General features: G+C 35.6%; 1 protein-coding gene across 3 annotated transcripts in view; it reads left to right on the top strand.

The window, feature by feature from the left end:
- Positions 1–19,010, top strand: part of LOC123318393 (dynein axonemal heavy chain 8-like) — a 1,393,903-nt gene that overhangs the window by 92,255 nt on the left and 1,282,638 nt on the right. For all 3 annotated transcript variants that reach the window (XM_044905013.1, XM_044905020.1, XM_044905005.1), the window contains exon 5: positions 2,729–2,927. In XM_044905013.1, coding sequence (XP_044760948.1) covers positions 2,729–2,927 — 199 coding nt within the window. The remainder of the gene's footprint in view (positions 1–2,728; positions 2,928–19,010) is intronic.

The raw sequence follows: 19,010 nt of genomic DNA, 5'->3' as shown, positions 1-19,010 counted from the left end.
ACTGGCTGTTTCTGCAAGGTTCATCATGCCGCTAGAGGATCTGAAGTGTCAGAGTTGCAAGAGGAGAGTTGTTAATCCGTTTAGATGTTCGAGATGCAATAGTACTTTTCACTCCAGCTGTGCTATGAGTTCGAAACTTTATGATGACTTCTAAAATAATATGGATTGTAATATACGTGACAATCCCACGTGTTTCTGGCAGTATATTAGGAACTTGAGAAGTTTGGCTGATGTTCCAGCGTCGATGTACTTCAGAGTTAGGCACAGCTCAGATGGCTTTGAAATTGTCGATATGTTCACGGAATATTTTTCTGGAGTGTATATCGAAGACATTGTTCCTCAAGACTTGTTGAGAATTCAGTGATTTTTCTGTCGAGAGAATTGTTTTTTGAACTGAAAAGAAATCTCAAAGACAAGTATTCTGTTGGTCCTGACTTTGTTCCTCTGGCCGTATTGAAGAAATGTGTTTACTTTGACTAACTTGTTCAATACTTCACTTAAAACTGGCAAATTCCCATCCTTTTGGGAGAATAGTTACATTGTACCAATATTCAAAAATGGAGATAAACACAGTAGTGAGAACTATAGGGGTATATGTATACAGTCGGCTATACCAAAGCTGCTTGATAATTAAGTTTGTTAATTTTTGACCTGGAAATGCAAGGAAGTTGTAATGAATGAACAGCATGGGTTCACGAGGGGAAAATCATCTGTTACCAACTTGTTGCTTTACCTGGATGATATTACTTTACCTATGGATAACGGCCAACAAGTTGACGCGGTTTAAACCGACTTTTCGAAAGCCTTTGACAGGATTAATCATACACTTTTATTAGATAAATTGAGTAGAATGGAAATTGGTGGTTGAGTTGGCTTAGCAGTTATATTAGGTGGAGAATGCAGGCGGTGAAGCTGGAGGAGTCTAACTTTCTTGTCCCTGTCAGATCTGGTGTTCCCCAGGGATCCCATCTGGGGCCCATCCTGTTCATTCTATTTTCAATCGATTTGAATACTGTTTTCCTATATAGTAAGTTTTTGAATTTTGCTGATGACTTGAAGTGTTATCGAATTATTTCTTGTCACCTAGATGTTGGGTTACTTCAGTTAGATATTGAAAGTTTGGTGATATGGTGCGAGAATAATCGTATGTTTTTAAATATTAGCAAATGTTCTGTAATCTCTTTTTCTCGCTCAAGACAACCGTTATCTGAGACTCATGCCCGTTTGCACCGTTTCGCTGGTAACCATGGTTAAACTAATCGACGTTTAATATTTAAACGTTGCTAAGCGGTTGACGGTTTGCACCGTGGAATCATAATCGTTGTTCACTTTAATCATCGATAGGTTTGGCAACACCACTCACAGCATAAAAAAATTCAAAATTTCAGCCAAGCACAGCATAGAAGATAAATTTAAAAGAAAAAGAAGTCAAGGTTTTGTGAGTAAACTTCTGTTGTCAAGGTGGGAAATTTGAACATTTTTTCTGGAGTTTCGGTGTTGTGTTTTGAATTTGAAGTGAGAACATGAGTCCTATTACTCTAGGTACTCTGGGAAAAGAAGCCTTCTTGTGAAAGGACTGTTGAATTTGCACTATATCCTCATCTTTGGTAATTTTAATGAATTCGGAATATAATTTACCAATTGCTAATGAAACTGCAGCCCGGTTAAGGAATTAAACGTTGTTTAAGAATATAATCGTTGTTTAGACAAACGGTGCAAACGGCCATTACTATGTTAGTGATAATGTTTTGCAAAGAACTAGTTCTGTTAGGAATCTTGGTGTAAGATTGGATAGTAACCTTAGCTTCGGCTCTCATGTTGACGATATCTTAGGGAAAGCAATTAAAATGCTGGGTTTTATTCTTAGAAATTTTAATATGTTTTCTGAAGCTACATTATAAGTTTTGCTCTGCTGTTATGTAAGGAGTATTGTCGAATATGAATGTGTTGTATGGTCTTCTGATCATGTGATGATTTAGAGAGCCCTTGAAAGAGTTCAGAATAAATTTTTGCGTTTTGTAGCCTTTAAACGTAGAATTAATAGAAATATCAGAGACTATCATTCATTACGCCTCAGTTTGAATCTGCCTGCCTTGGATTCAAGAAGAGTCATGCACGATCTAATTTTCTTTTTTAAGTTAATCAATGGTGATGTGTATTCTCCTGAACTTTTATCCCTTGTCAAACTTCATATACCCGTAAGAAGAACGAGGCATACACATTTGTTTTCCGTTTCAAAGTCGAACACAAATTATAGGAAGAACTCATATATGGTCAGATGTCCCACTCTCATAAATAATATTGGTTTTAATTCAGATTTCTTTTAGTTGAAGTTTCAATCTGTTTAAAGGAAAAGTAAGTTCACTTCTGAACTCTTTAGGTGTTTGTACATGGTGTTTGCCATTATATTGCCATTTTATTAGAGTGTTACAGCTCGATTTCTGTTATATTTTTTTTTCAAATTAGTATTTTTTTTATTATGGTTGTAGATTTTCATTGGATTATTGTATTCTTCTTTGTAAATGGGGATGATCCCGTAAACATGTTATATTACTTGTAATATTAACTGAATAAATAAATAAATAAATTCTTACCTCTTCATCTGAAAAACGGTTCAATAGATAAAAATTGTTTTAGCAAAAATTTACACATAAATTCAAAAAATACAACTTCCACGAGATCTCAAACATTTTGTTCTCATTCTCATCATTTTGAATATAAATTGTAGGTTGTGTTCTTCATCGAGTTCGACTTGGAATTCTTAAAAGGCAACGCTGTTTCCATCGGCAGTATGTTAATAAACGATCTGATCAGACAGCCGCTTACTATGAGTAAAGATTGGGGCGATCTTTTGAAAAGTGAAGCAGGACTGAAGCACAAACGAGCATTCGAAGATGATTTTCTACAATTCTGTACTTTTTTGGATCGTAAGTATAACAAACTTAGTATAAATATTTATAGTATCCCAGCGACCCCAGACGTAACCTATTTTCTGAAAGACAACGTGCGAGCAATAATGCACAGTTTCTGTGTACAGGGCGGTCAAAATTCGTTGTGTACTGAGAGGATCTCGAGAACTATAGCAGCTAGAAGAAAACGGATGACACATTTCCGAGCTCATTTTCGGAGAAACAAAGAATGGTCAAAACCGCAGCCTCCTACGATACTTCGTTTGTGAGTTTGACAATTTCGTAAAGTTCTCATAACTTGTTTGTCTTTGAAGATACAAAACCTACAGGCAGTTTTTTACGTAGAATCCACAGATGAGCTTAAAATATTCATTAAAATCATCAGGTGAACTTTCATTTTTGAAATGGAAAAAAATCTTTTGTCCGTAGATTCTACGTATGAAAGTGCCTTAGAAGGTTCAAGTCTCAGATCTCTAACTTCAAAAACAAAAAAGTTATGAGAACTTTTCGAAATCTTCAAAATCTCAATTTTTGTTCCTTGCTGTTTCCTCTATGTGTGTAGATATTCAGGATTATTTTTTCACCCATTCTTATTCCTAGATATTTGAATTCATTATGATATTGAATTTTTCTGTCATTCAGTTTTATCTTTATTTATGGATTATGTTTCTTGCTTTCATATTGGAACATTATTGATTTTTACTTTCATTTTTATTCTCCATTACCTCAACCATTTGGTCAGCTACGGGTTGCTGTATCCTCTGAGTGAAGACCTAGTGTGATCTTCCGATTTGTTGGTATTTCGCTTATACCTATAGGGTGCGTCTTTGACTTGTACATGTGTTTCAATAGAAGATTCATGAGGACAGAAGAAACACTTTTTTTCTTCAACCCTCTTTTTATATGGGCGGATGAAAATCCATAAAAAATATAATTTTCAGTTTTACCTCAAAAACGATTGTATCGATTGGAGTTATTTTTGAAACATAGTTTTTCATTGATGAGATAAATCTTCTCCGAACACAAAATTCCACCCACTCCTTCCAGTTTCTCCATTTATTACAAACTATAAAAATACAAGAAATGCACAGAAGTCAACTCCTAAAAGTCAGTTGAACGCTCGCTAATGAATATTTGGCAATTTTATGAAATGGCTAAATATTTATTCACTTATCACTATACAGGGTGATTTTTTTAAGTGTTTCATTAGAAGTTTTCGAGGAAGGAATTGTAATACAGATTCAAGATTTTGGATTTTCGTTTTAGAGAACATGAACTTTAATTGCAAAATATTTTCAAGCGGAATCTACTTCCGGTTTCACCGGAAACGAAGGTAACTTCGTTATTTCAAATGCAACACCCTGTATATTTTTACATATTCGAATTCTTCGTTTAATTTTACACTGATTTGAGGTATGATATGTGCAACCATTCAAGCGGTTTTTGAATTATAACCTGATTATCAAATTTTTTGAAAAAAAGGTTGTCACAGATTAGTGTCCATATCTTCAAAATCCCTCATTATAAGAATTTCTGTTTGCAAAAGTAGAACAAAAGAAAGTACGCTGATACTGTTTCTTGTATAACTTATGAGGAAATATTATACAGGGTGTCTGAAAAAGGGCCCCGAACTGAGCCTCGATAAAACTATGAAATCTCACTTTTTTCAAATGGCAACCCTATAATTTTGTTATTCCAATCGATTGCCCGTCAAAAACTACTTAGAGTGTCCCCAACATTCCATGCCTCTAAAATCAGTAATTTCGCCGTAATTGAATAAAATTCGAATTTCGGCAATAAATCAAGGTTTCTTAGTCTAACCCACTGGTTCTTAACCGGTGGTCCGCGGACCACTGGTGGTCCCTGGAAGCACCCGAAGTGGTCCGCGAAGCCATCCGACAGGACATAGGGTTGAACCAGACTGAAGAGCACTTATTGATAACAATTATTTTATATTAGTTTTCTAGAAAAATGCCACCAAAACGAAAGTATGACGGCTATTATATTGAACTGGGTTTCTTCAATAGAAAAAATGGGGAGACTAGACCCCAATGCTCCCTCTTTTCATCGACATATTTATGCTAGCAGGGGTTTTCGATTCTACTGATAATTAAAAACAAGCATCGAAATCGGTTGGGTGCCAGTGCCGACATGCCAGTTTGGCATTAAGTACCTAGCACTGAACCAAGGATTCATAAATTGGTGAAGAGTATGCAGTGAAAAAAATCGCATTGAAATAATAAATTTTCTGTATATTTATCTGTTTGAAAATGCAAATATAAAATACTGTTGGGTTGGCTCTGAATGATTGTTGGCGTGTTTCGTTCATTCAAATTTATAACTACAACAACCTTGTTTATTCATTTACAAAAATTGACATTTACGTACTTAGGCCCGTTTGCACCAATCCCCCTTAAAATGCGTACTTAACTAAGCCTAGTTTGAAGTTAATGAACGCTTAATTTTATTGTCAGTTGCACGATTGCGGCTTAACAGAATCTTAAGTAAGAGACCCTTAAGTTTTCATATCTAGTGATATTTCAGTATTTTATTTTGGTGCAACTTCATTCTAGTCTAATAAAGCCTTTTCATTAGTTGGCCGGTTGTCGATGATCGTTGTCATTTCATCAACCTAAATTTATTGTCCTGTCAGTCAGTGTCGAGTAAACTATTATATTATTATCAAAGAGTGACAACTTTCTGTTGCTGAATTAGCATTATGATTGATAATGAAATGGATTGTCAAATAAAAGGTACTTGACGTTATTAGAAAAACCACAGCAGTTCTGCAGCCAGTTTATTAGTTCAACAAATGATTTTAGGTTAGAATCCCGCACTTAAATACCTGTGGTCATTACAGGAGCGCTTAAATTTAAGGCTGGCTTTAGTCATTTAAACGTCACTTTACAATTGGTGCACCGTAATTTAAGTTAAGGGTTCATTTTAAGGGACACTTAACACTAAGTGCGTTTGGTGCAAACGGGTCTTAATATTACCTCCGAACAGTTGGTGGTCCGTGACAAGACAACAATTTTGTCAAATGGTCCCTGATCACTAAAAGGTTAAGAACCACTGGTCTAACCATAGATTTATTAGGATAGAAATTTTCAAGAAGACTATGTCTGTTCATTTATAATGCATTTTTGAGAACTGTCATTTATACTTGTTTGATTAATCGGGCACTATGCAAAATCAGAATTACAGTAACAGTGATGTATTGAATATGTTCTTCATTTACGGTGAATGTAACAAAATATTAGAAAGGGCAGTCAGAACTTTCAACGAAAGAAACCCACATTTACCACCTTTAACAAAATCGAAGTTCAGGAGGTATCAAAACAATTTTCTCCGTAGTGGAAGCATTAACCCAAAACGAAATCGTGTGAAAACAGTAACAGGTAATGAAGAAAATCAAATAAATATTCTAGGACATATTCACGGAAATCCAAGAGGTTCCATCAGGCAGGTAGCACAGGAATTAGAAGTTTCATATTCGTCGTGTCAAAAAGTGCTCAAAAATGCATTATAAATGAACAGACACAGCCTTCTTGAAAATTTCTATCCTAATAAATCTATGGTTAGACTAAGAAACCTTGATTTATTCCCGAAATTCGAATTTTATTCAATTACGGCGAAACTACTGATTTTAGAGGCATGGAATGTTGGGGACACTCTAAGTAGTTTTTGACGGGCAATCGATTGGAATCACAAAATTATAGGGTTGCCATTTGAAAAAAGTGAGATTTCATAGTTTTATTGAGGCTCAATTTGGGGCCCTTTTTCAGACACCCTGTATGATATTCCTCATAAGTTATACAAGAAACAGTATCAGCGTACATTCTTTTGTTCTACTTTCGCCAAAAGAAATTCTTATAATGAGGGATTTTGAAGATATGGACACTAATCTGTGACAACCTTTTTTTCAAAAAATTTGATAATCAGGTTATAATTCAAAAACCGCTTGAGTGGTTGCACATGTCATACATCAAATCAGTGTAAAATTAAACGAAGAATTCGAATATGTAAAAATATACAGGGTGTTGCATTTGAAATAACGAAGTTACATTCGTTTCCGGTGAAACCGGAAGTAGATTCCTCTTGAAAATATTTTGCAATTAAAGTTTATGTTCTCTAAAACGAAAATCCAAAATCTTGAATCTGTATTACAATTCCTTCCTCGAAAACTTCTAATGAAACACTTAAAAAAATCACCCTGTATATGCCGTTTTCGATTTATTGGATATTAATATCACGAATTAATAATCACGAACACGATCGTGTGCGAGATCGCGATCGCTAGATGTAGGGAACACATATTATGCGCGATCATGATCGATCACAATTTTCGTATTTCGATAAGAACAATAGTGAAAATGTGCGAGTTTCAGGAGGAAGGGGCTATTTTACTGGCGTTACCTTTAAACGAAGATGATACCAATTAACCTCAAGCAAAAATTATTCAAGACATACACTTATCTATATTTACCGTCAAATGGGATGATATTGATAGCTTTTTTGTGTTCACGTTGGAGTACAATCGAAACTATTTTTACTTTCGATGTCAAAAAAATAGGTCGAGTTCCAAGTATGCCAAATGAAGACCTTCAGGCTACCCAGAAAATTTCAATTATTTATATTCTTGGTCATAAAAAATGAAAAATGAAAACCCCATTCTCAAAGTCACACCCAGATTGGGATGACATTGATAAGTAAGGTAAATGTCCCGAATTCAGACAGTATAAGCCTAGTGGCACTTACATTCAAGAGTTGGATTTGTTGAATTTTCTGTAAGCGTATGCCTTCAATTTTTATATACCTTTCAGAGAAGCTTCAAAGATATTTGAGATTTCTGAAAAATGATAATTTCTCCGATTACTCAATTGTACACAATTCCGACAGCCATCGGATAATATTGTCCGCAATTTAGACACGATTGGCGCCAATTTTCGACAGAGTCCCTAAATTCGACCCAATACGTACGCAAATCAGACAATTCGCTCATTTCATATTTTTATACAACAATAAGAACAGAAAAATTATCTGAAAGGTTAATTCAAGCGAAAAATTTCAATATCCATTCACAAAAAAACTGCAAAGTTATAGGAATAGTAAAGTTATCCGAAATTTTTCTGATATTAAATATTTTACTTTCAACGGTGGAACAATTTTTCCGTTATTTCTTCGAAATTATACCAAATTTCGTCATCGACTTTTAGCCATCTGCAATAGTTGGGTCCACTTTTGCGCATTGTTTTGACTTTCATTTCCGTATCTTCAATTTCTGTAACGATTTCTGGGTAAAATTCTCCTAAATAGTTAATGCTAACATATTCATTCAGTTGAATTTCAGTTATCATATTTTCGTTGAATTTTTGGATATCGTTCATACACTCTAGAGTGTTTTCATTTTGAATGTTTTCTCTCGCCTTTCTCTTAATATTCTGATTTCCATCATTCTCGCGCTATGCGTTTGACTGTTTTTCTTCTTCTACTACTATTTTCTTCCACTTTTGTCTTATTTTCCTCTCTCTAGCGCTTCCGTTGCTCTATTTTTCAGCAATTTTTCTCTTTTCTTCGGTTTTTCTCGAAAAGTAGTTTTTCCATGCATCTGATGTAGGTACTGATGGTATTTTGTTCTTTTTTGTTATCCATTTTTTTGATGTTGTCGGTTCTGGCAAAAACAAGGCAGTTTCGAATGGTGATGGGACCACAAGACCAGGAAGCATACATTCATATTTATTATTTTCATTCTGTTTTTCCACTGAAACATCACTATGTTCAAATTAACTCCTGTTTTATCAGTAGTTTCCTTTCTGATTGAGTTTTCAGTGTCATATTTTAACTGTTGATGACGACCGACGACCGGTTCTTCATAAATGACATTCTCAGAAAATAGTTCAAACCCGATCTTAGGTAAAAATCAAATACATAACTATAAGACACTTACCATCGGTGTCGAATTCATGTTCGAAATGTACATAACTTCGACACTGATGTCGAATTTATGACCCCACGAGAATTTTCGAAAAAGAAAAGATGTATTGGATGCGAAAAAATTTCAAGAATACTGTGAAGAAGGATGAACTGTTATGTTTGTGAAGAATTGGGTACATGAATTCGACACTCAGATGGCTGAATTTGGGCACTGGGCGAATTTGCTGTACCAAAACTCGACATAATCGAATTCTCAAAAAATTTTCAGAAAAATATGCTGCATGAATAATTTATATCACTCAGAATCGGAAAATTCATAAAAGGCAACATTCTTGTTGAGAAAAGTCTACTCAACAATAGTTTGAAATGGTGTCGATTCGTACTTACCTTATAAGAAATCACTCCCTGAAATGCAATTCTACACATGCGTTAATTCACATACCTTCAAGTTCAAATTAAATATGGAGGATGTAGGTACTATTGTTTCCTGGAAATCGATTTGCTATCTGAGAACTACTAAATGCAGTTTCTCCAAAAATGAGGAAGCAGAGAATTGGAAAAACCTTAGCATAATGAATAATCTCCACAAGTGTCGGATTTTAGAACACTGTCTAAATTAGGGTCGTTTACCTTACTATTTTTGTATTTTGTCTAATATTTATTACATTCAGGTATACTATCTTCTTCTCATTTGGTAGTTTGAAAACTTATGTATCTGGTTCTAGGGTGTTCAAAAATCCCTCACTTTTCACTTGGTATATCACATATTGAAAGTTTGACTTCATCTAACTATCTCTGTGAAAACGAAGAAGCTTCGATTGATAAACAATAAATGGTAGAAGGTTACGTTTTCCACAAACCATGGCGCGGATGGCAACGATTAGAATTAAGGGAAATCCAAACTGATTCTACATCAATATTGTGTATCAAATCCATTTCATCCCGTATGATCGTACTATTTTATGGATATTATAGAAGGAAAAGGCGAAGTGTTTGGGTTCATGATACTCTCCAGTCAGTCATATAGAGTCTATTACTTTTTATCACTTCAGTTATGTTTTATGTACAAGAATATACAGTTCCTTTAGCCATTTTTCCTAGCTCGATCTGCTATGGTCCATTTTCTCTTTTTCAATTAATTTCTTTATTTTCAATATGAATTCAATAAAACAAACGAATCCACAACCTTAGACAAAAAAAACTTTTTCTTTATTTTGAATCTCTCAATACTCTCGAAGAGGGTTCTCAACTAATTCTGGAGGTCAAAAAATATACTTTTTTCCTTTACCATTTTTTCCGAATCGGCTCGGTTTAAAAGATACATCCTCTTGAAAACCCAAAAAAAAAGTTATTTTTAGTTCTCCTAATCCTGATCACAAAACAAAACCATCTTCTTCTTCTTCTTCTTCTACGTACGGTGCCCCACTGGGCTGAACTGAGGCCTCGTGACCCATTGTTCGTCCGCTTGTAGTTGGAGAGACTCAAACTCTGTGACATGCTGACAAAAATGGCACAAGCCGACAGAGAGGTGTCCCTCTCACTATAGGAGTTGTGGGTGTTTCCTAGGTGTGTCATCCTTAAGTCTTCAAGGTTGATACAGAAGAACATAATGTGTTCAACCGTTTCATCCGTGCTCCTGCACCAGCAGCACATGGAACTGCTAGTCAGTCCCATTCTATTTAAGTGTTTGTTAAACAAATGGCCAGTCATTGCTCCAGTCACTAGACTCAGTTGTTTCCTCTCAAGAGCTAAGAGTTTTTTGACCTCAGGCACAGAGGATGGTCTCTCAATGAGAAGCCTCGACTGTCTGAAACCACTTCTCATGCTCCATCTAAAGGAAAATTTCCTGTCTAGCCATCTATTGAAAAAGTTCTTGACAGATGTACGACAGATAGGCAGTGTGCAGGCCAAAACAGCATACAGTTCAGCCTGCAATATGGAACAATCCCTAGGGGGATGGACAGATTGAAACAAGGTCCCACAATTCCCACTCCAGTCCCTGTGGGCATCACAGAGCCATCGGTGAACCAAGTGGGACCTTCAGGCTGAAGAAGCCTGTTTGGTGTAGACCATAGGTCTCTGTTGGGTTCGGCAAAGTAGAAGCTGGTGCCCGCGCGGTCCCCTCTATGGGGAAGGGATGCCTTGGCATCTCTCACTATCTTAAGAGCCCTCGCGTGCCCCCTGAATAGTCTTCTGTCGCGCCATAGTCCCTGTTCCCAAACTCTAAGAGCTGTCTTCATAGCCACCTGTGTGACTTCAAGGTCCAAAGGAGGTAAGCCCAGCAGACACTCCATAGCTGCCGAAGGGGTGGATCTCAGAGCGCCTGTGATGGTTAGACATGCGTTCCTCCGACATCTAGTCATAATGAAAAAACAAAATTATTCTTTTGTTTTCTGAGAGACAAAGTCGATATTGAAATTTAATACAAGGAATAGAATTCGAATTTCGCGCCCCTCAATCAAAAAAACAGAAAACTGCTATTAAAAAGTTTTTCTGTATTGACAGTGCGTTTTCAGCGCCAACTATTTGTCAAGTTAGACAATTCCAGTTGAAGGTCTGCTCTATCTACATTCTCAACTGGAGTTTTAAGTGGCTGAGCAAAAACTGAAATCTCTCTTTCAATTTTTTTGAAGTTGCTAAATCTATTTTCGAATTCTTATGCAATTTTTTCGATGTATTTTATGCGAGGTGAATTTAAAACTTCCTCAAAATTCTACATTTCTTCCTACGAATTGGGAAAAAAGAGAAATAGTTTTTTTTTCAATGAAAACTTGAAGAGCTTCATTTTATTCTTGAATTCATTTATGTGTCCAAATAGGTTGGCTTCAGATTCAAATCGTTCAGATGAGATGTGAGGTAAAAATTGTGAATCTACCATTTTATATTCTAATTCCGTAGTAATGGACTTGACTTCGTCTTTAAGGAAAATAGAAATCTCCTTGTGTAGAGCGAATAACATTAAAAAAAGTTTAATGCAGCAGCGTCTTCCTCCCTGACCAAAAATTTGAGACATTCAAATTTTGAGGATGAAAAAGCTTCTTTAGCAACGCCTGAAACCCTCTTCTCATTCCACAGTGTAATGCACAACCATTATAATATATATTATTTTTATGTTGTGATAAACTTTTATTATTTCCCTATTTTCCATGAATTATTTTTTTATCACCATACGTTGTAGGAAACTGAGTAGCTGGAAGCATCTACAGGGTGAGTCTTAGACTCGTACAAATATTTTACGGTAGGTTCTTGAGGTCAAAAGAAAGAAGAAGAAAAAAAACTTCTTTTCTTTACCATTCTTTCCGAATCGGCTCTCTTTAAAAGATACAGTTTGTTGAAAAATATAAAAAAATGTTATTTTCAGTTCTCACAAACGGTTTTATCGAATGAAATGAATTTCGGAATATGGTTTTCGTGTGATTTGACGTTCAAAAATAAAAAATATCTGTGAAATTCGAAAAATTAGGTACTTTGACCGAATGCAACTTTTTTGTCTCTTTTTAAAAGATCCTCAGATATGTAGTGTCACAGATTCATCCTGAAGGTAATTTTGCTTTTCCAGGGGTGGCATTGTTCATTATGAAAACTTTAAAGGGCTATATCTTTTCATCAGGGCTGAATCGGAAAAAATGGTACAGAAAAAAAGTGTTTCTTTCGACCTCAAGAATCTACTGCTGAAATTTTTTTACGATTCAAAGATTCGCCCTGTATATATAAATAAATACACATTCCCCAGGTCCGTCCGTCATTGAACTGGGAATAATCTGGTCAGCCTACCATATGTAGCATCTAGTTCGGCTAAAAAATCTGAAAAGTCTCTGTCAGTCAAAGAACGATTGCCCAGCTCTAATAATGTTAGTTATGTTAACAACCATTTTTATGACATCCATTTGACGTAAAGATTTTCCACATAGCGCCTCTCGGGAAGAATACGGTGTATCAAAGGAGAGTTGATGTTGTTTTGTTTCAAAAATCCTGCAAATCCGATTTCAGTTCCGGACATACCTCTGGCACCATTTGTGACAATACAGGAACATTTATCGAATCCCCCCTAGTCCGACACCACCTTCTTCACAGCTTTAAAAATATCCATACCCTCGTACGTACCCCCTGCTACACTGAAGTCGTTTTGAATGGTTCTGATGAAAATCGCAAGCTGGCTGATATACGTGCATAGCGATAAATATTCACACTTTTCAACCGTGTCATGAAGTGTTATGGATATATAGAAGGTGCTCCACGAGTAAACGTACAAATGAAAATTCTGAGTAAAGGGAATTGAGCTGAGTTTAAAAACACCCCATATAGATGCCTTCGACACTCCGTTTCAGTTATACAGTATTTTTTTGAAGCGCCTCTCGGGAAGAATACGGTGTATCAAAGGAGAGTTGATGTTGTTTTGTTTCAAAAATCCTGCAAATCCGATTTCAGTTCCGTACATACCTCTGGCACCATTTGTGACAATACAGGAACATTTATCGAATCCCCCCTAGTCCGACACCACCTTCTTCACAGCTTTAAAAATATCCATACCCTCGTACGTACCCCCTGCTACACTGAAGTCGTTTTGAATGGTTCTGATGAAAATCACAAGCTGGCTGATATACGTGCATAGCGATAAATATTCACACTTTTCAACCGTGTCATGAAGTGTTATGGATATATAGAAGGTGCTCCACGAGTAAACGTACAAATGAAAATTCTGAGTAAAGGGCATTGAGCTGAGTTTAAAAACACCCCATATAGATGCCTTCGACACTCCGTTTCAGTTATACAGTATTTTTTTGAAATTTCTGAATAGCTGACCCGGCAAACCTAGTTTTGCCATTTAAATTATTTCTGGGGTAGATAATAATACCTAACTAAAAGGAATATTATAATAAAAAAATCTGATCTGATAATAAGAACAAAACTATGTGGAATGTTCGTAAGAAAATTCAAGGAAAATTTTCCAATGAGGAAGAATGCCAATTAAGTGGATCTCCTGACTGTATCTCAGAATCATATAACAACTTTTTAAGGAGTATAATTCCTAACATGATTCGAAAAAATATGGTTTGTAACTTTTCTTGCAATGTTAATATAAATTAATCCATGTATGTTAGACCCTTTACATCATCAGAAATCAAAGAATTAGGAAATAAGTTGAAGAATAAAATGAGTAGTGGTAGTGATGAAATTCCTATATGTATTGTTAAGCTTAGTGTAGATTCTGTCAGTGATGTTTTGTGCTGCATACTGAACAATTCACTGAGGTTTGGCATATTTCCCCACCAACTCAAATTAACCACGAAAAAACGAATTTTTAAATCAGGGGACCCAGATGAATTTGAGAATTATAGACCCATAAGTCTCTTAAATAGCTTCTCCAAAATCTTTGAGTTAGCTATGGCCACGCTTATTATAGATTATTTCAACAACTGTAATCTTTTTAGTCTTTCACAGCATAGCTATTTGAGGGGTAGGTCAGTGCAAACAGCAATCTTTCAATTTACTGCTAACATCCTGAAATTTCTAGAAGAGAATAAACTTTTCATAGATCTATCAATAGCATTTGATTGCGTAAATAGGGAGTTCTTGTTACGTAACCTTGAACAGTATGGTATAGTTGGCTCTACTCTTGCCTGGCTTGCTTCGTATCTGTCAGAGCGGTGGCAGCGGGTCAAGATAACAAAAAACAATGTAACACACTTTTCTGCGTGGTTGTCGAATGAATTTGTGTCCCTCAGGATGGTATTTTGGGGGTCCTACTGTTTCTGATAATTATTAATGATTTAGAAAAGGTAACAAATGCAATAGAAGATTCAGAACTTACCAATTATGTTGATGATACCAATGCTTTGATAGCTGGGACGGATTCTGGCTCGCTGAGGGAGAGATGTAGCTTGCTGCATGACCGCATTGAAAACTGGTTTATGAAAAACGATTTTACTATAAATAAGAAAAAAAAGCGCAATAATATTCAGTGCAAGTACTACAAAGGAGAAACCTTCAGATGTTTATCTCGGAGGCCAAAGGATTGAAACTGTCGGGAGCACCAAGTTCTTGGGAGTAATAATAGATGAATTCTTGAAGTGGAATACGCATACTGAATATCTCTTAAAAAAACTCAACAAAGTTATATTCGCATTCAGAATTATTAATAGATATGTTAATGAAAATGTAAAAAAAATTCTATACTATGCCAACTTTGAATGATTACTGAGATATGGAATAATATTCTGGGGCACAAATACATCTATGCAGTCCATATTTAGGAGCCAGAAGCGTATCCTCAGGATATTCTTGAAAATGAGGTTCAGAGACTCTTGTCGGAGTAAATTCAGGGAGCTAGGGTTGCTTACGGTACATGGTCTATACGTGCATGAATGCCTTCTCTACCTTCACAGAAATAAAAATGAATTCCTTAGAAACAATAGAAATTTCACATATAACAAAACAACAGCTACTTAATATTAGTTACCCTCAACATAAACTTACATAAACTGAAAAGAATCCATTATATATATGTATAAAGGTTTTCAACCAATTACTGGATTATATGAAAATAATAGGAAACTACAAGATATTCAAGGTGGAAACAAAGAAACTTTTAATAGATAAGGAACCATATAGTTTGGGAGATTATTTGATGTGATGGTATTTATGTATATAAGACACTATTTCATTTTGTTATTTTTTGTATCATGAAATTTAATTAATCTGAAGTAAAGAATCTATCTATCTATCTATTACTACAGAAGAAAAGACTGCGACCCACAACGAAACTGGAAGTTGACGGCGAAGAAATCGACTGGAAAAATGAAGCCAAATATTTAGGAATAACGCTTAACAAAGAACTTACTTGGAAAAGTCATATCAAACAAGCAGTCGACAAAACGAAAGCAGCGATGAATAGACTCTACCCTCTGATAGGAAGAAGAAGCCACATGTCGAACGAGACAAAATTGAAGATAATCAAAGCCGTTGCTAGGCCTCAACTGACTTATGGATCAGTTGCCTGGGGTTTCGCGGCAAAGAGCCATATAAAAAGATTTCAAGCCACTGAAAACATGCTGCTACGATGTGCAATAGATGCACCTTGGTTTGTCGGGAATAGACAGATTTATAGGGACCTAAAATGGGAAAGCATAACGGAATTCATGAACAGAAAAGCAGAGAACTTATTCGAAACATCTAAAAACCATCCGAATCAAGAACTCAGGAGACTAGTGGACTACGACCCAGAGGAAGACAAAAGGAGAATGCGAATTTACCGAAGAAGACCAAGAGATCAATAAAGAAGAGATTGAAATAAGAACATAAACTTATTGAAAAATCCAATAAAGTGTTATCCGTTAGAGTATAACCACTTAAATCCCAGCACGATATTGTGCGATAAGAAAACCGACTAAGAGATGAACGGTTTATAGGCAAATGCCCGGAACCAATATTCAAGAAGCAGTTAAGGGTTTTTAGTGGGTCTCGAGCTCAGGAGAGTGAGAATCCCCACACTTGTTCCCCCTCATAAGAGGGTGGATCGTCTGATTAGCAGATTTTCCCCCTGCTACACCAAAAAAAAAAAGTACATCGCTTCTATTCAAATCATTTTGTGAACGCTTCATTCGATGTGGAATTTAAGAGGTCAATCATTTAATATTTATTGTTTTTGTGTTTACCTATAATTGAAAGTTTATCCTGTCTTTTTATTATTTTATTCTAATGCAGGTTGATTTTGTAGCTTCTGACAACTTATCATTGAGGTTTATAATACTTTATGCAATATTTCAATATGTATTTGGACAACAAACTATTACTTCTCATTCATCAAACCTATTTTCAAAAATTAGTATCTTGAAGCCAAACCTCGAAAAGATTGTTTTTTATGCTTGTACCCAATAAAATTAAAATATTTCGGTTACCGAACACTCTGTAACGTGGGTATATTGAAACTCGATGATAATATTGAGTATTTTTCCAGAAAGGTTTTTTATTCATTTACATAAATGATTTTTTGACGAAAGAAAGCGATTCTACGGAATATTAATTGAACTGAGAATGAAACCTTCATTATTATTCATGATTATTCACAATCGCAGTCTTTCATTGAGACAGCGGACATTTCCATACGCCGGACCTGAACATCATCAACTCAACGTCTAGCCTATTCATGAAACATTGCCTGATAGTTCAGTCACCCACCGCCAGTTGCTAGGGTGAAAAATTTCAGTTTTTCGCCCCTACGTACCGGAGAAGGAACTACAGCTTATTTTGGCTTCATTTCTTTGAACTGCGTTGTTCCTCTAGGTGGTTTTAATACTAAATGATACAATTCAACAATAATGTTCTTTCAATCTCAACTAGAAAAAACAAGTCTTCCAGCTAAAAAGAAGATTAAAAACAATAATAAAATTCATATAAAATTTCATGTTTGATTGGATTATGTAAAAAATTACTTCTATTAAATTTCAAGAAAACTGGACCATATCAGTACCTATAATTCTTGATTCAATTATTGCTATAACACTTATATCGTTTTATCATGAATGTTGTAACGTGGTTTCCTCGGAGAAACTTATCTCGAGCGCCAGCAATTCTTTTCACTAAGGCCCGGTACTTTCACGTGCGAATAACTAAATTTATTCGATAAATAAGTCTTATTCTTAGGATAAGTGAAAATGCAGTCTTTTCACTTTCAGATAGTGTTATTCATCGAATATATCTGTCATTGAAACTCGTTAACAAAATTTTATTTGTCACTAGCTGACCCGGCAAACGTTGTTTTGCCATATAAATAATTTCCTTTTGTATGTTGTATTATGTATGTATCATAAAAAAAATAGAAATTAAAAATTTTGTCTAAAAAATAAAAAAAAATTTAGGGGTGGACTACCCCTAACATTTAGGGGGATGAAAAATAGATGTTGGCCGATTCTCATAGATACCGGATAAGCACAAAAAATTTCATCAAAATCGGTCAAGCCGTTTCGGAGGAGTATGGCAACGAAAACTGTGACACGAGAATTTTATATATTAGATAGATCGAATGTCGGTACGACATTATTGGTTGAATTTTCAAGATTCTGGATGTATGGTTATATTTTGTGTGATTTTCACGGAATACTTGCTTTCTAGTTGAAATTATGACAATTTCTACAATGCGGTTCCTTATTTTACATTAATCAGTGAAAAGTAGTATACCGTGTTTTCACAGGATTGTTATTCGTCCAATAATTTCATCTGAAAGCACCGAAATAACGTATCCTTCAGATAGGAAATTATTCGACAGATACTTATTGACAGTGAATAAAATTTATTCCAAGGTGAAAGTACCGGGCCTAGGAAGAATAGCAAACCTACCAGACTAGCTGCTAGTCGGAGACAGAGTTCGCTGTTATCTAGGGTGGTAGCGATAACGAAGTAGTCAAAATCAAATTATGTACCAGTTTATTCACACTTTCGGAAACTGATTATATAAACAACGGAAATATGTGAAGGTATGAAATATGAGCGAATCGATCAGCAAACATACATTCTGGAAATTCTATCCGATCACGAGCACTTTATAAAGTTTATACCGGGTACAGTGAAAATCAAAGATTGTTGAATAAACTGCTCCAACCAGAACTGACGAAATGGATACTAAGGATGACCTCGCGAAGTGAAATGACTTGCTATACGGTATCGGGATGTAATTAATTGTATTTCTCCAGAAACAAAAGAAACACAAACAGGGCGGATCTACTCGAGACTTTTATTCGCTACCCCAAGGGCTACGCTCCATGACTGATAGCGAAGAAAATGTCTATTTTGAGCGAAACTACGGGATTTCACTGACGACGAGCGGTATCTCTTATTCTCTACCCCAAGGGCTTATGCACCATGACTGATAGAAAAGAAGAGATTTCTATTTCAACACTTGACGCGGAAACGCGAACGGGGGGGTTGACGGGACTTTCTCTTCACTACCCCAAGGGCTTACGCACCATGACTGATAGCGAAGGGAAAAGTCAGACCCGTGAAACAGGGTAAAGTACGACACAAGATAACAGAAAACGATACAGTACAGCAGTGTCAAAGAAATAACCGGTGTAGGTATAATAAAGAAACTAAACGGTATAGACGGGGACCTACCTCCTTTATTCAAGGCACTCGCGGAAAAAAACGAAGAATAAAAATTAATTTCTAAGA

This window comes from Coccinella septempunctata, chromosome 1 (assembly GCF_907165205.1).
Source record: "Coccinella septempunctata chromosome 1, icCocSept1.1, whole genome shotgun sequence".
Lineage (NCBI taxonomy): Eukaryota > Metazoa > Arthropoda > Insecta > Coleoptera > Coccinellidae > Coccinella > Coccinella septempunctata.
The sequence above is the reverse complement of the archived record's forward strand: the minus strand, read 5'-3'. Positions and strand labels throughout refer to the sequence as shown.